Source organism: Mauremys mutica, chromosome 1 (genome assembly GCF_020497125.1).
Source record: "Mauremys mutica isolate MM-2020 ecotype Southern chromosome 1, ASM2049712v1, whole genome shotgun sequence".
NCBI classification, from domain to species: domain Eukaryota; kingdom Metazoa; phylum Chordata; order Testudines; family Geoemydidae; genus Mauremys; species Mauremys mutica.
The window spans coordinates 228,069,431-228,092,554 of NC_059072.1; the positions used below are offsets into that span (position 1 = coordinate 228,069,431).

General features: G+C 44.4%; 1 protein-coding gene across 6 annotated transcripts in view; it reads left to right on the forward strand.

Moving 5' to 3' along the window:
* PIR (pirin) overlaps nucleotides 1-23,124 on the forward strand; it is a 113,059-nt gene that overhangs the window by 27,827 nt on the left and 62,108 nt on the right. For all 6 annotated transcript variants that reach the window (XM_045025451.1, XM_045025284.1, XM_045025363.1 and 3 more), the window contains 2 exons: nucleotides 14,294-14,377; nucleotides 14,871-15,077. In XM_045025451.1, coding sequence (XP_044881386.1) covers nucleotides 14,294-14,377; nucleotides 14,871-15,077 — 291 coding nt within the window. The remainder of the gene's footprint in view (nucleotides 1-14,293; nucleotides 14,378-14,870; nucleotides 15,078-23,124) is intronic.

The following is a 23,124-nucleotide window of genomic DNA, read 5'->3' on the forward strand; positions in this document are numbered from 1 at the left end:
TCCAGGCAGGACTGAATCTCCATTAGACAAAACTTAAAGAAGTGAATGACCTGGCGTCACTCCCATTTATGTCCAGGCACCCCCAACCGACCTCACTGAGGCCGGTCAGGAGCACCCATGTCTGCCCAGGTGCCCCCAACCGATTTCACCGAGGCTGGCCAGGAGCACCCATGTCTCCCCAGGAACCCCCAATCGACCTCACCGAGGCTGGCCAGGAGGGACCAGGAGACAGCAGCAGACGGTACAATACGGCTGCTACCCGTCTTTGCTAACTTGAAAAGGCAATGAGCTGCTGCTGTGTAGCACTGCAGTACCGCATCTGCCAGCAGAACCCAGGAAATGTACAGTAACAGTGAGCTGAGCGGGCTCCATTCTTGCTGTGGTATGTCGTCTGCACAGGTAACCCAGGAAAAAAGGCTAGAAACGATTTTTTGCCGTCGCTTTCATGGGGGGGGGGGAAGGCCTGACGACATGTACCCAGAACCACCTGCGACAATGTTTTTGCCCCATCAGGCATTGCAAGCTCAACTCAGAATTCCAGTGGGCAGCGGAGACTGCGGGAACCGTGGGATAGCTACCCACAGTGCAATGCTCTGAAAGTCAATGCTAGCGTCGGTACTGTGGACACACTCCGCTGACTTAATGGTCTTAAGTGGGGGCGCACACAATTGACGGTATCAAATCGATTTCTAAAAAAAATCAACTTATATTAAATCGACCTAATTTTGTAGTGTAGACATACCCTTAGAGATACATCTATTAGACAAAAGCCATGCATAAACTGAGGGAAGGGCCAGCCCTAGTCAAATGCGGAGTGCAGTCTTGTCAACCTCAAACATTCAGGAATCATTAGTCAGCCCACTAGAATAATGGGATTATCTTAAACTTCATGAGATCTTAGAAGACAACAAATTTTTGACTCTGTATTTGCCTTTAATTTTTTTTCATTTTTCATTGAGTCTTCGGGTCTTCACTAGACCTGCTATATCGATCTCTGCTGCATCGATTGCGGCAGTGTTGATCTCCCCATAGTGAAGGCCAGCCCATAGTTACCCAAGAATTACATTCCCACCTACTAGGATGGGATCAAATATACTCTTACACCAAAATAAAAATATTTGACTCACTACAGCATCATTATCAATATAATGGATGATAGTGAACAAGGGCTAAAAATGTACTTTTATTTTAAATGAAAACTACGGTTCTCATGACACCAGGAGCTGGGGGCTACAAGAAAAAGAGCAAATATTGTGATATTTGCAATAAAATCATGAGTTGTTCATGTGCAGTGAGCAGCTCAGCTGCCTCAGGCTTTGAGGGCCCTTGAATTCCAGGGGTCAGACCCTCAGAGCACATGGCATGGTCAGTTCTGGCTGGTCTCTGAAATCTATTCACCCATTCTCTTTCTCGGAGTAGAAAGAAGAAGCAGTGTGGCACAATCCAAGCTGAAGAAACTCACTCCCTGCATCCTCGTGGTCCACTGCTCTGCTCACGTAGTTCAGATGGAACAGGGAAAGGGATTGGCAAATGACAGTATGCACTGTTCCACAGTCTCTGAGCATGCTTAATGTATTTAACCAGTGGTTCTGAAACCTTAATTTGTGGCTAACCCAAGTCACTCCCGATGATCAGCAAAAGGAGAAGCTTTGTGAACCAAATAGTGGGAGATTGGGCAGGGATTTGAGAAGGATGTTGCACCATGAAAGGGGCTTTTGCTAAGTGGTCCACAGCAGGATGTTGGGGCTTTGCGAACAGGGGCTGCTAACAGGGAGTTTCGCAAGGGAGTTCTCCGGGTGAAGGAGGAGCAAATACAGCATCTGTGGGGTAAGTGACTGTCTGTAGTGTGTGTTTGTTCTGTTTGGGGGTTACTTGCTGTGTGCTGAGCTTGTGTTTGTCAGTCTGTTTGTTTGTTTGGTTGTTTGAAGGACCGTGTGCTGTGGCTGGCAGTTGGAGGCCGTGAGCTTCAAAGGAAGGTTTGAAAGCTCGAAGCCTCTGGTAATTGGCTGAGCCTTAATCAGTGGGCGGGGCATTCACTCAGGCCAGGGCTTTATAAAGCCGCGCACAAGCGACCAGGGAGCTTTGCGGGCAGGGGCTGCTAACAGGGAGTTTCGCAAGGGAGTTTGGAAGGGCAGTGGGAAGGGATTGGGAGTCCCTTGTCAGTCCTAACCCTTCCCCTGTAGTCCCCTTAAAACCTATAAACCAAACCACATTTCAAAACCCCTTTCTGTAAACCACCCTTCCATTAACTAGGAGACAATGCAAGCAGAAGCCCAGCAGCAGAGTGGGGGCTATCCAGTTTATTGCACTGAGTGTTGCATGTATGATTACCTGCCCTGTGGGAGGGTGGCGTATGTGTGCAGTTGGTACAAGGAGCTCCTGGCCCTCAGAGACCATGTACGGACTTTGGAGGCCAGGGTGGTGGAACTGGAGGAGCTAAGAGAGGCAGAGAGGTATGTTGATGAGGCCTTCCGGGACACTGTAGAATTGTCCCACCTCCGCTTAGACAGCTCCTGTGCTGTTGAGGAGGAAGAACGGCCCAGGGAAGCAGAGCAGTCAATGGGAGCAGAGGGAAATCTTCCCGTAGTTAGGACCCTCCCTCCAGATGGTGCTGGGGTTGCCTCTCGCACTGAGGTTACCTCTCCAGGGGAGGGAACACCAATTTCTAGGAAAAGGCAGGTGTTAGTAATGGGAGATTCGATTATTAGAAACGTAGATAGCTGGGTTTGTGATGACCGGGAGAACCGTATGGTGACTTGCCTGCCTGGTGCAAAGGTTGCGGATCTCTCGAGGCATCTAGACAGACTTATGTGTAGTGCTGGGGAGGAGCGGTGGTCGTGGTACATGTAGGTACCGATGACATAGGGAAGGGTAGGAGAGATGTCCTGGAAGCCAAATTTAGGCTGCTAGGGAAGAAACTGAAATCCAGGACCTCTATGGTGGCATTCTCAGAAATGCTCCCAGTTCCACGCGCAGGGCCAGGTAGGCAGGCAGAGCTTCAGAGTCTCAATGTGTGGATGAGACAATGGTGTAGAGAGGAGGGGTTCACGTTCATTAGGAACTGGGAAAATTTCTGGTATGGGGGGAGCCTATACAGGAGAGATGGGCTCCACCTAAACCAAAGAGGAACCAGACTGCTGGCACTAAACATTAAAAAGATTGTAGAGCAGTTTTTAAACTAGGAGATGGGGGAAAGCCGACTGCTGCAGAGGAGCATGTGGATCGGACACAGACTTCTCTTAGGGGAGAGTCTGATGATAGAGAATCTCCAGGTTATAGTCAGGAGCAGAGGACGAAAGAGGATAATGTAAGGGCTAGATCAGATAATAAACAGTCACATAAAAAAGAATCTGGCACATCAGAAAAGGGCAGACAAATAAACAGGGACAAGTTTTTAAAGTGCTTGTACTCAAATGCTAGAAGTCTAAATAAGAAGATGGGTGAACTAGAGTGCCTTGTGATAAAGGAGGATATTGATATAATAGGCATCACAGAAACCTGGTGGACTGAGAGCAATCAATGGGACACAATCATTCCGGGGTACAAAATATATTGGAAGAACAGAACAGGTCGTGCAGGGGGAGGAGTGGCACTATATGTGAAAGAAAATGTAGATTCAAATGAAGTAAAAATCTTAAGCGAATCCACATGTTCCATAGAATCTCTATGGATAGAAATTTCAAGCTCTAATAAAAATATAACATTAGAGATCTATTATCGACCACCTGACCAGGACAGTAATAGTGATGATGAAATGCTAAGGGAAATTAGAGAGGCTATCAAAATTAAGAACCCAATAATAGTGGGGGATTTCAATTATCCCCATATTGACTGGGAACATTTCACTTCAGGACGAAATGCAGAGATAAAATTTCTCGATACTGTAAATGACTGCTTCCTGGAGCAGCTGGTACAGGAACCCACAAGGGGAGAGGCAACTCTAGATTTAATCCTGAGTGGTGCGCAGGAGCTGGTCCAAGAGGTAACTATAGCAGGACCGCTTGGAAATAGTGACCATAATACAATAGCATTCAACATCCCTGTGGTGGAAAGAACACCTCAACAGCCCAACACTGTGGCATTTAATTTCAAAAGGGGAAACTATACAAAAATGAGGGGGTTAGTTAAACAAACGTTAAAAGGTACAGTGACTAAAGTGAAATCCCTGCAAGCTGCATGGGCCCTTTTTAAAGACATCATAATAGAGGCCCAACTTCAATGTATACCCCAAATTAAGAAACACAGTAAAAGAACTAAAAAAGAGCCACTGTGGCTTAACAACCATGTAAAAGAAGCAGTGAGAGATAAAAAGACTTCCTTTAAAAAGTGGAAGTCAAATCCCAGTGAGGCAAATAGAAAGGAGCACAAACACTGCCAACTTAAGTGCAAGAGTGTAATAAGAAAAGCCAAAGAGGAGTTTGAAGAACGGCTAGCCAAAAACTCCAAAGGTAATAACAAAATGTTTTTTAAGTACATCAGAAGAAGGAAGCCTGCTAAACAACCAGTGGGGCCCTTTGACGATCAAAATACAAAAGGAGCGCTTAAAGACGATAAAGTCATTGCGGAGAAACTAAATAGATTCTTTGCTTCAGTCTTCACGGCTGAGGATGTTAGGGAGATTCCCAAACCTGAGCTGGCTTTTTTAGGTGACAAATCTGAGGAACTGTCACAGATTGAAGTGTCACTAGAGGAGGTTTTGGAATGAATTGAAAAACTCAACATTAACAAGTCACCGGGACCAGATGGCATTCACCCAAGAGTTCTGAAAGAACTCAAATGTGAAGTTGCGGAACTATTAACTAAGGTTTGTAACCTGTCCTTTAAATCGGCTTCGGTACCCAATGACTGGAAGTTAGCTAATGTAACGCCAATATTTAAAAAGGGCTCTAGAGGTGATCCCGGCAATTACAGACCGGTAAGTCTAACGTCGGTACCGGGCAAATTAGTCGAAACAATAGTTAAGAATAAAATTGTCAGACACATAGAAAAACATAAACTGTTGAGCAATAGTCAACATGGTTTCTGTAAAGGGAAATCATGTCTTACTAATCCATTAGAGTTCTTTGAAGGGGTCAACAAACATGTGGACAAGGGGGATCCGGTGGACATAGTGTACTTAGATTTCCAGAAAGCCTTTGACAAGGTCCCTCACCAAAGGCTTTTATGTAAATTAAGCTGTCATGGGATAAAAGAGAAGGTCCTTTCATGGATTGAGAACTGGTTAAAAGACAGGGAACAAAGGGTAGGAATTAATGGTAAATTCTCAGAATGGAGAGGGGTAACTAGTGGTGTTCCCCAAGGGTCAGTCCTAGGACCAATCCTATTCAATTTATTCATAAATGATCTGGAGAAAGGGATAAACAGTGAGGTGGCCAAGTTTGCAGATGATACTAAACTACTCAAGATAGTTAAGACCAAAGCAGATTGTGAAGAACTTCAAAAAGATCTCACAAAACTAAGTGATTGGGCAACAAAATGGCAAATGAAATTTAATGTGGATAAATGTAAAGTAATGCACATTGGAAAAAATAACCCCAACTATACATACAATATGATGGGGGCTAATTTAGCTACAACAAGTCAGGAAAAAGATCTTGGAGTCATCGTGGATAGTTCTCTGAAGATGTCCACGCAGTGTGCCGAGGTGGTCAAAAAAGCAAACAGGATGTTAGGAATCATTAAAAAGGGGATAGAGAATAAGACTGAGAATATATTATTGCCCTTATATAAATCCATGGTATGCCCACATCTCGAATACTGTGTACAGATGTGGTCTCCTCACCTCAAAAAAGATATTCTAGCACTAGAAAAGGTTCAGAAAAGAGCAACTAAAATGATTAGGGATTTGGAGAGGGTCCCATACGAGGAAAGATTAAAGAGGCTAGGACTCTTCAGCTTGGAAAAGAGAAGACTAAGGGGGGATATGATAGAGGTATATAAAATCATGAGTGATGTTGAGAAAGTGGATAAGGAAAAGTTATTTACTTATTCCCATAATACAAGAACTAGGGATCACCAAATGAAATTAATAGGCAGCAGGTTTAAAACACATAAAAGGAAGTGCTTCTTCACGCAGCGCACAGTCAACTTGTGGAACTCCTTACCTGAGGAGGTTGTGAAGGCTAGGACTATAACAATGTTTAAAAGGGAACTGGCTAAATTCATGGTGGCTAAGTCCATAAATGGCTATTAGCCAGGATGGGTAAGAATGGTGTCCCTAGCCTCTGTTCGTCAGAGGATGGAGATGGATGGCAGGAGAGAGATCACTTGATCATTGCCTGTTAGGTTCACTCCCTTTGGGGCATCTGGCATTGGCCACTGTCGGTAGACAGATACTGGGCTAGATGGACCTTTGGTCTGACCCGGTATGGCTGTTCTTATGAATCATTATCTGATGTGACTAAGTAATTTTCTATATGGTAAGTTAATTTATCTCATAACACATAGTAACAGAGATTGTACCACAGTCTTTCTAAGTGTAAGCACATTGAAATAATGATGAACTTGGTCCAAAAAATCCTAGTACATCTTTATGCTGTTTATTTCCATCAGTGGTATTTTTGGAATTAAAAGTTGGGTATTGAGATATGTGGGAATGGCTCCTAATTTATTCTGTTTTTTTTTTCCTGACTTGACTTTAGTCATATTTTGAAACCATTCTGATTGTTGTGATATATAAGAGCTGAATCTTGGTGGTATTAATGGTTATTAATACTTAATGGGTATTCATTTTATTTTCACGAATATCTTATAGGAAAGGTTTTTCTGTTAGTTAAAAGCTTATGTAGCCATGCCAAACCTTTAACCACATATGGACATATACCTATCTCATAGAGCTGGAAAGGATCCTGAAAGGTCATTGAGTCTAGCCCCCTGCCTTCACTAGCAGGACCAAGTACTGATTTTGCCCCAGGGATTGAACTCACAACCCTGGGTTTAGCAGGCCAATGCTCAAACCATGGAGCTAGCCCTCTCCCCACATGATAGTCTATAACTGTTTTGAAGGACAGTAATTATGTCTGAGGGGTACTAGTGCCATGCAACTTCGTTGGAGTCTAACACATCAAAAAAAACTAATAAGTAACCTCATCTCAGTTATGTCTCCCTCCTTTCAGAAGGAGAGGGGGAACTCTTTGCCATGAGTGTTGAAATGTGCATATGTGCTGGACTTCAAGAATGTGACTTTTTTCCCTTCCTCTCTATTCCTATGATAAGTGTTTTGTTTCAAACAAGCTTAAAAGTCTCAATATTTTTTGTTGATGGGCTCATGCTCTTATGTGCTGTTGGCAAAAAGGGCTCTTCATTCTTTGGTTACTTACTATTAAGTGTTTTTTTCCTTCCATCTGGCAGAGTCTCAAAGTGAAAACGAAGATTACAAATGCTATTGTGGGCAGAGTGCTGAATGTCTGAGTTACTGCAGACATTCTTATCCCATTTGTGTTAAATTTGACTATTGTCAGATAGAATTTGCATGTAAAAATTATTTGACTGTTTCATGTTAGTAAGCTCTCTTGTAAGATTATATACATTGTGGTAATGCTACTATTCAAAAATAAATACTGTTGCAAGAAGAAAAATTGCAGCCAACTTTATTGGACACTTAAAATCCTTAGGATAGGACTTGGTGCTGCTTCCAGTCTCTTTTCAAGAAGAGAGTAAATGCAGTTTAAAGCAACTACTTTCAACCCAGTTTAGACTGATATTTTTAAATCATGGATTGACCATGAACTCCATAAACCAGGGCAAAACAAGTGCAAAGACCTTGTTTAAATTAATCCTAGTTAGGCCCTGCATCTTAAGTTTTACAGTCAAAGTTGCCTAAAACCCATAAGGGTTAATTAACACTCTTTGGGGGACTGCAAAATAGCTTTTCACACTATCCTGCCCACTCTCTCAGCTCTTGTCCACTCTCATCATGCCACTATACAGAACGCCAACAATAGGATTTTGGGGCGGATTGGTGAGGTAACTCTTTAGAGGAATTGATTCTTAACTCCGTCACCTTGAGCCTTCTGCTGAAAGAGAGAAGGAGTCCAAAAGTTTCTGCTGGGGTCTCTATATAGCTGCCAATATTTCATGCAGGTACTAAACAAGTGGCCTTTTTCTTTTAGGCTACAGACACCAGGAATCAGCTGGAGGCACAGAGGCTCTGAACTCCTTGGCATATGGCATCTGATGTTGTCCATCAGAGTCTAAATAGCCTGATTCAATACCAGTGCAATGCTGTTGTAACTGCACTGACTTCCATGGAGTTTACGTCAACATCAAATTAGAGTAACATAGTGATGAACCGGCCCTTTGATTTAAAAATTAGCTTTCCTTATGTCTTGAAAGAAATAGCTAATGCATGACGATGCAGGTTTTGGTGTATGAGTAAGCCAGCCAGGCACTAGAGGAAGCTCACATTAACTAAAAAGTCGTGAGGAAATAATCCTCCTTAAGTGAAGTGGAAGGACAGCCATCAACCTTTAGTAAATAAAAAGGTGAAAAATGAGCAGAGAACTGTTGAACTAAACCTCCTAGTATGGCACTAAACCAGAGTAAAAATGTACTATTACAGCATTTGACAATGTCTTTTTAAAATGGAGAGGAAAAACCACTGAAAGTCAGGAAAATAGTTTTTAATTGGAAGAATCGCTGTCAATTGAAAAAAAAATTTGGTTCTTACTATGCAATTCTTGAGTACAAGATGAACACTACTCATACTGAACATAAAGCAGTGCACAGAACTCCCAAGAAGGTTGTAATTCAGTGGATGCATAGTACAGTACAAACATCATAAACCACAAGGACTTAGCTCTAGAGACTTAAAAATGTTAGCAATGTCTCTGTAATTGAAATAGGCGCTTCAGAAACTCGTAATATATGCAGGATAAATTTCAGAAGCTTTTAGGCTTTAGGTTGTTTGAAGAAAGGCAGAGAGGGTATATGAGATGAGGAGGAAGATTAGTGTGGATACAATGTCTAAAGATTAATTTGTTCTCTTTAAAAATGAGATTTTTCAGGAATTTGAAGCAAACTCACATTGTACAAAAATAGTATAGAGTGGTTCTCTAAAATATAAACAGATTCATAGCTGCACAGCTCAGGGTGCTTTTTGACCAGGTGACAATAATACCTGCTTTGTGCCTGCAGACAAGACCACCTTCACTTGGAAAAAGTCTCTACCCCTTTCCTCCATCCTCTGATCCCTGCATAAATAAAACTCAGCTCTTTGGTTATGTTCTGCAAGCAAAGTTCAGCCTTGACATGAGGACGCACATCTGTATTGACTCCAATGACTTGCCCTGCTTAATCCACCTCTGAATCTACTGTTGCCCACAGTCTTGTGATATTTAGAGGTTTTGAATGTCACTTGATCTTTGTATTTCTGCCTTCCAGCTTATGAATTTTTCCTGATTCAAAATGTCCATCTTTTCCAATGGGGCTGAAACCAAGGAAAGATGGCTGCCATTTTCATACAGTCCTGGCATGTAGACGTGAGGCTGTCTAATAGAGATGGGCGCCATTCTCATTGTTTTTAAAGGGGGTTGAAACTATGATATCCCAAGGAGAAATCTACAGATGTGGCCTGACAGAACCCAGTGTGCGAATACAAGGGATTTGTGTGGAGCACAAGACTGAAGAGGTGAATGGAGAGACTGAGGGAACAACGTAGAGGGAGAGGGGAGAGGAGGAAGCCTAAGGGGGCTCATGAAAATGTATGGGATGAGAGGGATACTAAAGAAGAGGCTCAGGGGGGTGCAGAGGATAACTACATGGGGAGGAGATGGACAGGGATAGAAAAGCTGCTCCGCTGCCCCCGGTATTTTGAAAGAGTAAGCAGAGTCCTCCTCCAAGCAGTCAGCAGGGAGGTGTGTATTTTCCATGTGCATTTTAGATTTAATTGTGAACCTGAAATGATTACACATGCCCTGGGAACAAGAGGGCTTTCTAGAGAGACTAAAAAGGCATACCAGAGAGACTAGGTGGGTGAGGTAATACCTTTTATTGGATCAGCTTCTGTTGATGAGAGAGACATGCCTTGTCCTCTCTGATGTCGTGGGATGCACACGACTACCACAACACTGCAAACATCCAAAAGCATATGACAAGTATGTTTTTAAATTATTTTTTAAATCTCATGATTTTTGGAGGTCTGACAATACATTGGCAATACCAGAATTTGGCTTGGAGTAAGGAGCAGAAGCTCTTTGATAATAGCTGTCTGTTGATGTCTGTCTGTCCTCAATGTGAAGGATCAAATTTGGTTTAACAAGCTATTTAGTCTGGAAGTCTAAATGTGTGGTACATTTTATATCTTTGCTTTATATTTAGCCTTATTTTTATCCCCCCCCATGTAATTGTACTCCTTCCCTTCCTCCATTCTTGGCTCTATTGCCGATGATCCATAATTTGTTTTGGCTTTGTTTTGCTCCACTTGAGCTATGGCTCAGCTTGTGTGGGAGGGTGAGACAAAGATAGATGCACAGTACATTTGTGGTCCCAGATTCTGGGGCCAGCCTGGTATTGGGCTGATTCCTGAGGTGAGCAAGAACAAGTGATATGTTATAACTTATGCCCAGCTGCTTTGGCCCCAAGTGGTTGTTCTGGCAGCTGAGAAGAGCTGTAGTACATTGGTGCTTAGACCATGAAACCTCTTCGTGGCCATGCCCCTGAGCAGCCCCTACATGTGATGTGGCTGACTGGGAATTTCCCAGTGGCCGTTTCAGCTGGCTTTATTTTACAGTCCTTTTATAGCTGCAGAGCCAGTGTAAAGATCAGAGGCTAGAATTGGGTCGTCTTCAAGGATATCATTAAACTGACTTCCTTTCCCCTGTAAGGGGACTGTTGGCCCCTTACTAACACTCAGTGGGGTTTTTTTGGTTGGCTAGCTTCCAGTACCAAAAGAAAGGGGAAGGGTTGATGGGAAATCAGGACCCTGAGACTGACGGTCCCCAGAGGGAATGGGGAGAGGCCAATGCTCCAGGTCAGCCTGATTGAAAGGGCAGGCAGGCTAATGAGGGAGTCAGGAGGCCAGGGGTGTCCCATCCTCTGTGAGAGCTGGAGCTGCCAGAGACAGAGTGGGGATGAGCTAAGAAGAGAGAAGGGACCTGAGCTGAGCTGGGGAGCAGAGCTCTGCCAGCCAGAGAGAACCAGAAAAGCATCCAGGAAGCAGGTCAATGCTGGGAGCAGAGCCACAGAAGCAGCCCAGAGAGCAGATCTGTGCTGGGAGGAGAGCTGTAGCAACCAGAGCCAGAGGGGCCAGAAAAAGCAGCTCGGGGGCTGGAGGCAGAGCAGTAGCAGCAGTGCTGAGGCAGAGTGGAGCTGGAGCTGGGGCTGGAGCAGTCTGGAGCTAGGTGTGATGAGCAGCTGGGGAGAGCAAGGGAGGACCCTGGGCAGTGGGCCCAGCACAAGGAGATGCCCCCAGCCAATACCCCTTGCAGGCCAGACTGAGGGGGGCAGATTGTAACTCCAACAGAGGAGCTGATACTGGGAAGAAGGATCCTACCACCTAGAGCCTGAAGACGTGTGGCCACTGCCAGAGCAAGTGTCTGACTCGCGGCATCCCTGCAGCACAGCCAGGGCCTGAAAGGAGGCCTGGGATGTGTGAGGAGCAGACTGTGAACTTTCCCTACATTCCAGAGATGCTGGTTGTGACGTCCCCGTGCCACAGAGCGGGGTGACGTGTTTTCTTTTAATCTTTCCCATTTTTTCCTTATTTTTTTAAAAATTGATTGCTGTTTAATAAATTGTATTTGCTTTGAACTGTATGTAACGATCAGTGGGTCAGGGAAGCATCCAGCGCAGAGAGCACCCCAGAGTGGGGACACCCTAGCCCAGGGGTCGGCACGCGAGCAGCTTTTTACTGGCACACTGCTGCCAGCCAGGGTCCCTGCCACTGGCCCCGCTCAGCCCGCTGCCGGCCTGGGTGAACGGAACCCCCGGCAGTGGCTGAGCGGGGCCAGTGGACGGGACCCCAGCTGGCAGGAGCCGGCGGACGAAACCCTTGACCGGCAACGGGCTGATCCGCTCATCCCGCTGCTGGTCTGGGGTTCTAGCTGCCGGCCCCTTGCCAGCCAGGGTCCCGGCCCCTGGGCCTGCTCAGCCCACTGCTGGCCTGGGTGAATGGAAACCCTGGCTGGCAGCAGGCTGAGCGGGGCTGGCAGCCAGGACCCCGGCTGGCAGGAGCCAGTGCACGGAACCCCAGACCAGCAGCGGGTTGAGCGGCTCAGCCCACCGCCGATCTGGAGTTCCAGCCACCGGCCCCTTGCCAGCCAGGGTCCTGGCCATCAGCCCTGCTCAGCCTGCTGCCAGCCTGGGATACCAGCCGCCGGCCCCGCTCACCTCGCTGCTGGTCTGGGGTTCCAGCCACCCAGCCCCTTGCCAACCAGGGTCTGGGCCTCCGGCCCTGCTCAGCCCTCCTGCCAGCCTGGGGTACTGGCAGCCAGCCCAGGGCTCTGCTCCTGGTCTGGTCCCAGCACTCAGCAGCCATTATAAAAAAATTACACTACAATTAGCTTAAAAACTTGAAAACTTAAAAACTTTGTATATTACAGTAATCGTTAAAGCATGTATAATGTTAATAAATACGTAGGTTTGATTAAACAATGTAGTTGTACTTATGTGCCTGTGCTTAATTTGTGTTTTTGATGATTTACCTTCTAAAAAAATCTCGCATGTCTCACACCCCCAGAAAGGGCATCTTGCACCCCAGGTTAAGAACCACTGCACTAAATTGATAAAATCTGCATTTTAATTTAATTTTAAATGAAGCTTCTTAAACATTTTAAAAAGCTTGTTTACTTTACATACAACAATAGTTTAGTTATATATTATAGACTTATAGAGAGAGACCTTCTAAAAACGTTAAAATGTTTTACCGGCATGCAATACCTTAAATTAGAGTGAATAAATGAAGACTCAGCACACCACTTCTGAAAGGTTGCCAACCCCTGCCCTAGCCCCTGGCCTAAGTGGCCACGACAACGTTGGGGACCAAGCCCCTTAGGAATTCTGGGCTCAACCTTATCAGGGTTACGAGGACTCTGCCACTCAGGAGAGTGGAAGGGGAGCCCTCAAGGTCAGGCAGGCCTCTGGGTAAAGGAAGTGGGAGTGAGGACTCAGATCCTTTGCTAGTCTATTTCACCGGGATAGTGTATAAGCCAGAAAAGTTCCTCACAATAGCGAGACCATTCCTCCACTTACACCTTGATATGTCTATCTTTGCAGATGAAACTGACCAAGGCTTGCACTTTTGCACTGTCTGCAGTGATCAGGGCTGGCTCCAGGCACCAGCCGAGCAAGCTCGTGCTTGGGGCGGCAGATTCTACGGGGAAGCATTCTGCCCAATCCTAGGGTGGCACGGCAGGTTTTGTTGTTTGGTTTGTTTTTTTTGGTTCCCCGATCTGGCCACCCTGTAGGGGGTGGAGGAGGGGAGCGCCCTACAGCAAACTTGGCAGGGCAGCCCGCGTCCTTCCCTCCCAGCCGACCGGAGCGGAGCAGAGCCCTCCCGGCAGGCGGCGTGGTGGTCGGAGCCGCGGGGTGAGTGCCCCGCTGAAGCCCTGGCCGCCCCCCTTCTCTTTCTCCCCCCAGCTCCCTCCCCCACTCCCCATTAGACCGGGCACGCACTCTGCAGCACAGGGAGTCCCCCTGCACCCTGACTCCAGCCCCCTGAGGGTTTTTTTTGTTTTGTTTTGTTTTTCCCTTTGCTTTGCCGCTCCGGCCGCCCCATGTTTTTTGTTTTATTTTTTTCCCCCTGCTTTGCCGCTCTGGCCGCCCCCCCCCCTTTTTTTTTCTTGGGGCGGCAGAAAAACCAGAGCCGGCCCTGGCAGTGATGATAATCTTAGTTGGTTTTATTCTTTCCTTATTGCCATCACAGCAAAAACACTACTATGCAGAAATAGAGCCTTGATTAGTTTCTTCTGCAGTTTCCCTTTTTGTTGGAATTGAGACCAAAAAGAGGAATGCTGAAAGAAAAACAAAAGGGAGAAAAGGAAAACATGATGGTGGGAGAGGTCCATAAAGAGAAATGGATGAAGAAGAGGAATGAGTGAGAGGCTGAGAACAAAAAGGTGCAGTGCTGATCCTAAAACCGTAATCCTTTTCAACATGGGTAATTTTGACATCAAATTGTGTGGCCATGTGAGTCAATATTGGGCTACTAGAACTTTCTGGTTTCTGCTACAGTGGAATAGACTGATTCTGTTGTGCTCTCACCTGTTTTCTTATGAATGCTCTCTATCTGTTAAAAACAAAACAAATAAAAGGGAGCTTTTGCATAACAATTTAATCTGTCTCTCATTCTTCCAAGGTAACTTACCTGTTAGATGGTGGCTCTATAGCCCATGAAGATTTTTGCGGACATGCTGGTAAATTGAACCCAGGAGATTTACAGGTATGGGAAAGTGGGCAGAAAGGAATCATTGATATCTTAATCTTAAACAGTGACTACTTCTGCCTTTTCATTTGAATTTGTGAAGAGCCTGCAGTTGAGGAACACTACCCCTCTTTCTGTTATAAGAGAAGTTGTAACTGGATGCTTTTAAACTCAGACACTATATTGCACTCTGTTGTCATATGCTTAGATAAATTCCAACCACACCATGTTACTGTGGGAAACTTCATATTTTAGCTTTTTAAAATCTCTGCTAAAATAGATTCACAAATACGTTATATTGTTTCAATGCTGCACTTCAACATTTGAAATCAATAGATAAACCAAATGTTAGGAAAGGTTATTGTTTATCTAATCCATCTTCTAACCAGACAAAAGCTTAGTCATATTAACTTCTCCCATGTAATGAAATCCAAGTGTGTTTTCTTTTCTCCATTTTCTAAAATTTAATGTCCATATTGTGTGTTCTGTTCCTTCTATACCATTTTTCTAGTGGATGACAGCAGGGCGGGGTATTCTTCATGCAGAGATGCTCTGCTCAGAGGAACCAGCACATGCTCTGCAACTCTGGGTCAATTTGAGAAGTTCAGAGAAAATGGTGGAACCCCAATACCAAGAACTGAAAAACAAAGACATCCCCAAACCCTCCGAGAATGGTGTGACTGTGTCTGTCATTTCAGGAGAGGCACTGGGTGTAAAGGTAAACTGTGATCATTGCTACAACTGGTGCCTATGTACAAGTAATATGTACATTTGAAGCGTTAACTATTCATCATATATTTGCTGACAAGTTTAAACATCAAATGTTTTGTCAGCTCACTTTTGTTGCGAAAGGAGAGATCCTGTAAGTTTTAGAAACATTCTTTGAAGGTTGCAGTTATATGGTAATTGTTCCATCTTGTCTTTTTTGTTTGGTAAGATATGTTTCTTGTAAGAAAATGCTGCATTACAAGTTATTCCCTTATGTAATGTTCTATAAATCATGCATATAACAGTTCTCCTCTCAAAAAGAGCAAAGTCTGTGTGCATGTGCTAGACAGAATGTTCCTTGGCCTTTTGGAGGGATACAGTTAACTGTCAGTTAACAGGCGCTAAGAAAAGAGATGTTGTCGCAGCCCTTACTCACATGCATAGTCCCTTTTAATTCAGTGGGACCACTTGCATGAGTAGGGCTATTCAATATAAGGGTTGCAACTTCAGGCCCTTAAAAAGTATACGAAGATCTAAATAATGTCTCTGCAACAGGTTGGCAGTTCATCTGAAGCAACATATCCTGTTAGCAAGGTTTGCTCTTGTTGGAATCAAAGGAGGTTGGGAAAGGCAGGTACTTAACTGTTCAGGTGCAATAGTGTGTGAGGAGGGCACAGGGATCTCACTTCTCTAATCGTGTGTTCAACCATGTTGGGGGCAAACGCCTTCTGTTGGGATGCACAAGTGGTGTAGTGAGCAGGCTGGCTAGTGGTGCCAGCAACAGTAGTGGACCCTGAGGGCCTGGTTCTATACTGCCTTACACTTTGTGTAATCACTGACATCTGTGCAAAGTGGGTGTGAAATGCATCAGATCAGAATAGCAGCATTTCACACCCACTAGTCCAGATGCAAATGATTCCGCAAGGCATTGGGGAATCAGGCCCAGGATGAGCATGTCTGCTTGGGTCCATGACCCGAACCACCCAGAGTGCTTGGGTGGCTGCACTGTGAGGAGCAGGTAGCAAATGGCTCTTCTGAGCACACTGCCCCACATTTCCAGCACCAAAACAGACATTGTCTCTTTGGAAATCATAAAGCTTCAAGCCGTCTCTACTCTCACCTTTGCAAAAGGCAAAACCAGTTCCCATAGTCTCTGTACTCACTGGGGTCCAGCTGTATTTCAACCTTCTTTTTATAACTAACTGAATGTTGGCTGAATATGTATTGCCTAGGGCCTGATTACCCACTGCCTTGCCCTTTGTATGGTCATGTCACATTTCTGAATCAACATGCTAACATTTTACAGCCATTCTGCACAAGAGGCAAACGGTGGAGAATCAAGCCCTAAAACTATTCATAACATTTTCCCTGCTGACACTTCACAATAAATATCTCTATTGTGCATGAAGTAAAGCTTCATGTTAATGTTCAGTTAAAGTAGAATTTGGGGACTTTAGAACTGTAAATTCCTTTTGACAGATCTTTGTGTGTACTTGTAATTCCTAGTAATGGAAATTACATGCAGCAGCAGGAAACCTATAAAACACTTAAATTTGTACTGCAAAAAGCAAGTTTTTGCAAACAGTGACCAGATAAGAACTGGTACCAGAGCAATTTCTAGATATTATTAGGGCAATTTGAAATATCAAACTCAACTTATTTGTTAAGTCTATGTGATTATGAAGTGTCTATTCCCTCTGCTTTTCTTTCAGCTGCAAGTAGACTTCTTATGGAATGGATGCCAAGTAACCAATGAAATATTATTGTTTCACATTTCAAGTTCTGCTTTCAACTCATATTTACTAAAACCAGGAAAATTAATATAATTAAATCTTGGTTATTTTCATGGCAAACAATGAAGGTTCATAATCTTGGTATTTGAACCAGTCTTTTTATTAGGTATTTTATAAGCTAGTTAAATTGCACATAAATCTAGCAGCATATGACAAAAATTGAGCCAATGTCCTCATATATATAATGTTACTAAGAGGAGACATGCCTTTGTAATCTACTGGAATGTGCCTTGTAAAGGAAGACTGAGCTTTTGTCTTTGCACTGAATCAACGTGATCTTTTAATCAGACAAGGTTACAAAGAAAAAACAAACCACACAGCTGGCTAGGCTGGGGCCAACTGCTCACACATAATGCTTGTGAGCCCATCCCCTCCCTTTCCAAGGTGAACCTTGACCACTCCATTTTGCCTCTACATTCCACTGCTCTCATTAAACTGACCGTTACCTTGTAGAAGCAGGGCAGCAGACAGTTGTCTCTTTCAGAAGTGCTTGTATATTTTCTATCCGCAACTAGGGGCAGTTCAAGCTTGATGCCCATTGAAATCTGGGTCTCACATGGGACGGCCAAGTGATCACCGAGCTGGAGTGATCACATCAGTCCTGTTTGAATCCTTGCATCACCTCCCTCCTTTCTACTGCATCAAGTTTGATCTTGTTGTCTTTGCTGTCAGGGCTCTACAGGAATGCTCTGCCTAATTATCCAACCCTTAATGCAATGAGGCTGCATGGGTGGTGTAAGCAGGGTGGAATTTGGCCCTTAGATTGTAACCTTTTGGGTTCAGAAAACTTGTTGTCTTACCCTACTTGACTGTAAATCACCTAGTACGCTTTGGCACTACATCATTTTATATTGGGAGAGAACAGTCCACACGCACAACAGGAATAGTTTGTCTTGGACAACTCTTTGAGGAAGTCCATACTTGCATCTCTTAAAAGAATGATTCCTAGTTCCCTGTTACCAGCGGGTATGGCTGGTCATTTCCTAACTAAGGAAGTGTGAAGTAACTGGTTCCATCTGTAGCTGCAGACATTTAAATGAAGAGATAGGTATGATGGGATCCCCGAGGTGCAGTATGGGACCGATGTGCCCCCTGAACTCTCTCCAGCCTGGGCTGTCTCTCACAATGCCTTGCTAGTGACCAGCAGCAAACCCCTCCAGGTGCTGATATCACTTAGCACAACCGCATGTGGAGCCCAACACCCAGTAGATTGCATAATGCTCCCAGAGCCACTCATGAATCACGCAGAGAAAGGCACCATCCCAATCCTCCCCCTCCGCCCAGCTCCCAGCACTGTACTCCAGGAATATACCATCTTGCACTGCTCAAGACAATCAGTGCAGATTTATTAATTGGTTCATCACTTCATCAATGAAAAGTGGACATACACCAGCCTTTGTAAAACTTGAGCAGATTTGCCAAACACTTCATACAAACCCACTGGTAAAGATAAGCAGTAAAACAAATGTATTGACTACAGAAGATAGATTTTAAGTGATATTAAGTGATAGGCAAAAAGTCAGAGTTAGTTACCAAAATAAAGTAAAATATAAGCATGCAGTCTAAACTTTCAAACTGGCTGGGGCAGGGGGTTGGGGTGAGGGCTCCAGCTGGGGGTGCAGGCTCTGAGGTGGGGCTGGGGATGAGGGGTTGGGGGTGCAGAAGGGTGCTCCAGGCTGGGACTGAAGGGTTTGGAGGGCAGGAGGGGGATCAGGGCTGGGGCAGAAGGTTGGGGTGCAGGAAGGGGTCGGGGGTGCAGGCTTCGGGCAGCACTTATCTCAAGCAGCTCCCAGAAGCAGTGGCATGTGCCCACTCCGGCTCCTACGTGGAGGCACAGCCAGGCAGCTCTGTGTGCTGCCCTGTCTGCAGGCACCGCCCCTGCAGCTCCCATTGGCCGTGGTTCCCCTATGCTGCCCCTATGCACAGGAGCTGGAGGGGGGACATGCCACTGCTTCTGGGAGCCAAGCAGAACAGGGAAAGCCCCCGACCCTGCTCCCCAGCTGGAGTGGAGCAAGCCTCAGACCCCGCTCTCTAGCAGGAGCTTGAGGGCCAGATTAAAATGTCTGGAGAGCCAGATGTGGCCCCCAGGCCATAGTTTGCCCACCCCAATTTAGATTAAGCAGTTTTTCTCACCTCACTGGATACTGCAGTCCTTAATATATAGGTGCATCCCTTAAACCTGGGCCAGTCTCCTCTGTTGGAGTCTTCAGTCTTCTTTTGAGTGTCTTTGTTGCTTGCCGCATAGGTGGGGGAAGGAGAAAGGCCCAGCATGTGGCCACAGTGTTCTGTTTTTTACTCTTAGTCCCATGTGCTTGGGGAGCACAAGTCCAGGCATGTCTGGGGGGTATTGTTGAGTCTCCAGGCAAGGTTGAGTAATTCCCTTGGTGTGGCCTCATGCTGGTGAGTCATTGAATTGTAACTCCCTTGCTGGACAATGGTGATTGATGGTTTGTTTGATGCCCTGCCCAGGTGTTGGTTACTTTCTTTGCTGTTGCCTCTGGAGAGCTAGTATCTGGCTGATTCCCCAATTTACAGCATGTTTTAGTGACAACCATATAACACAATTCTCATAACTTCATATGCATTAACAATATACATATATGGATAGATAAATGACTTTCAGCACATCATAACCTTTCCCCTGATACCTTGCAAGGCATGCTTCATATGTAAGATCACGATGATATAAAAATGAGGAATATGAGGGTTACAGGACACTCCCCCAAGGTATAAAATGTCACAATGGGGAAAAAGTAAACAGCTTCAGGAATGCTCAGCAAGGCATAATCATCTCGTTGCGTTTTTTCTTGCCATCAATTTTGTTTGTTTTCGTGATAGGCACAATGCCTATGTGGAATATTGAGCAGGAATGAGTTAACTTTTCTGTTACACAAATATAACTTGGTGCAGGTACTCCGTTTCTGTTAAGGCTGTTCTTGAGACATAGAGAATGTACATGGTACCATAAAGTATGGAATTTCTGTTGCCTTCTCTCAGTGAACATCAATGAGCGAGGAAATAGGCTTTTGGGGAGTGAATTTGCATAAGAGAGCCTGCTACTATGGGTCCCCAAAAGGCATTCATTGTGAAAATCTACTACTATATTTTCTACAAACTGGTATTTTATTTATTTCACAGGCCCCTTTATTTTAAGAAGTAGATACTCTTAAAATATCCATACTTCCAAGTCAAACTGTTCCCCAGGAGCTTGGATCACACAACTACAAACATGAAGTGATGCAACTTCATTTGTAACTCAAAATTGCAATACAAACAGTGCTGCAGATTGCATACAGCTCAGTTGTCCAAAATCTTAGTAACGTTGATCTTGCCTGTGCTCTTGCTTATTCAGGGTGCAAGTCCTTGACAGAGGGCTTGTCTTCACTATGGGGCTACGTCGACCTAAGTTATGCTACTCCAGCTATGTGAGTAACTTAGGTCGATCTACCCCGGTGTCTTCACTGCGTTGCATCAATGGGAAACACTCTCTGGTTGATTTCCCTTAGTCTTCTCGGGGAGCAGGAGTCCTGGGGTCAACCGGAGAGCACTCTGCCATCGATTTATCGGGTCTCCACTAGACCTGCTATATCGATCTCTGCTGCATCGATTGCGGCAGTGTTGATCTCCCCGTAGTGAAGGCCAGCCCATAGTTACCCAAGAATTACATTCCCACTTACTAGGATGGGATCAAATATACTCTTACACCAAAATAAAAATATTTGACTCACTATAGCATCATTATCAATATAATGGATAATAGTGAGAATAAACACACATCTGGTGCTCCACATTTGTATTTGGTGCTACAGAAATATGAATTTACAGTAGGACCTCACCACCAGAGAAACAGAAGATGGAACTGGTCTACAAACGTTGTGCATAATATTGTGTCAGAGATGCAGTACAGAAATGAAGCTGGTTTTCTTCCAAATGGAAGAATTTATCTTATACTATAAAGAAAGACCACTTATTCTCTGACTCGTGCTTTGACATAGCGCACATGAAGAGCTCTGACTGGATTTCTTGTGGAGATTGTGCCTTTAGAAGATGCTCAGCCAGGTAGAGGACACACAGACACTTGGATGTCCGAGGTGTGCTTTTGCCACTGCTAAGTAGTTCGTGGAGCCTCTTTTATCTATAGAGAGGCTAAAAGAGACTACACTGCTCAGATGGAGCAGGCTTTCAGAGCATGGTCATCTCCCCAGGCAATATAGGCCATGCACATATACTCCTCTATAAACATCTGCTGTTTCCAGCCATAGTGTTTAGAACCCACATACTTGAGGTCTGCCCTCATAGAATAATAGCCTGTCAACTAAAACAAAGGGTGTAGAATGGACTGGATTGACCTGATTGCACAATAGGATGGTTACTAAACAAATACACCAGAAAACTGCTATATTATTTAGTTTTTACAAAACACACCAATTAAAAGTTCTCAGTCTAAATTCATGGTTAAGATGGGAGAAGAGTCAGCTACAAGGGAGAAGGAAGAAGAAGCCCTGACGATTTTGATTCCTTCAGTTGCTATGGCCCAAAGAAACTGTGGTGGGGTTGGGGCTGTTGCTCTTTGCATAGTATTACCTTACACCAAACAGTGAGTCCTGCATGGGGGTATGTGTGCAGCCACTGCCTTGCAGAAGTTTCTGAATTTCAGAGCTGAGCACATTAGTACTGCTAAGTGTGAGGGATCTATACTGACAATATCTGAAGGAGTAATAAACCTTTCGACAACATCAAGTCCCTTAAGAGTGAAAAATCAACTGGACTGTCTCAGACTTCCAAATAGCCAACTGTCTTCTAGACAAAATTCAGTGCTATGCTTAAAAATCATCTCATAAATAGTCATGAGAATAGAAGAATGGTGACTAAGACAATAAATTGCAGGCACTGTGTCTATTGCTACACTCAGAATGTTGGACAGAGTGTCAACTTTTGCTTGTCAAAAACTCTGTATTTTGATGCAGGAGCAAGTCCAGCAGCTGGGAGTGTCCCTGGATGATCTGCATTTAGGAAATCAGTCTGAGAACCTGAAATCTATCACATTAAAAAGCAAAACACACACACACACACACACACACACACCCTACATTGGTATTTACCTTGTAATAACAGCATCTGTTCAGGTATAGCTACAGATATTCTCTTCTCACTCTGGAGAGGTAGCATCTGTTGTGTAGGGGGCACAATCTAACGGAAACTATGCACAACTCATTTTGGGTGCCTCCCTAACTCTCTCTTTTTACATGTAGACCATAAGAATGAAATCTGTTCTGCAAGACTTCCATGCTATGCAGATATGAAACTGTTAAAGTGGGGAAACTCCTTTTTTTCAAAATAGAATGATGTAGAAAAGGAAGATCAGATGCTTCTGTTCTCCCTGTCAGAACACAAGAACAAAGAGAAATTCAATGAAACTGGAAGGTGGTAAATTCCAAACTGACAAAAGGAAATACTTTTTATGCAATGTGTAATTAGGTTGTGGGACTCATTGCCACAGGAAGTTGTTGATGCCAAGAAATAACAAGATTCAAAGCAGGACTGGAAATTGTATAGAGATAATAAGAATATCCAGAGTTATGTTTATTGCTAACAAAAATTTTGGAAAGGATATTTTGTTGCTTGCAGGGCTCATGGTACGGGGCTGAAGCCAGTCACTAACTGTTAGAGATCAGGATAAGACATAACGTGGGAGGCCAATTATCCAACATCTTTCTGATGTGGGGTTCTTACACTATCCTATGAAGTGCCTAGTGCTGCTGGCTATTGCTGGAGACAGGATACTGGACTGGGTAGATTTTGGGTCTGATCCAGTATGACAATTCCTTTGTACACAGCACATAGAAACAAAGGGACAGTCCTCACTATACCCCATTTGAAATGAGCTAAAATGCCCCTAGATAACTCAGAGTATGTTGTTTTTCTTCTGAGCTTATGTATATATTAATACATGCATGTTGTAGGCAGTCACCTAATGAAACTCTGGACAACCTGGATCACTTCTGCTATCTCTGCTCAATTCTTATCAGCTCACTTAACCTTGATAGGGAACTCAATGCTAGAATCGGCAAAGCTTCTATTACCTTTGGCAAACTTACCGCTTGTATTTGGAGCAACAAGTTGCTAAACCTGAACACAGAGGTGGCTGTTTATCAGGCTTGTGTCCTGAGTACCCTCCTTTACGTTTGCGAAAGCTGGGTAACGTACTCCAAGCAGGAGCAGAGATTCAACAGTTTCCACCTCCGCTGTCTTAGAAAAATGCTT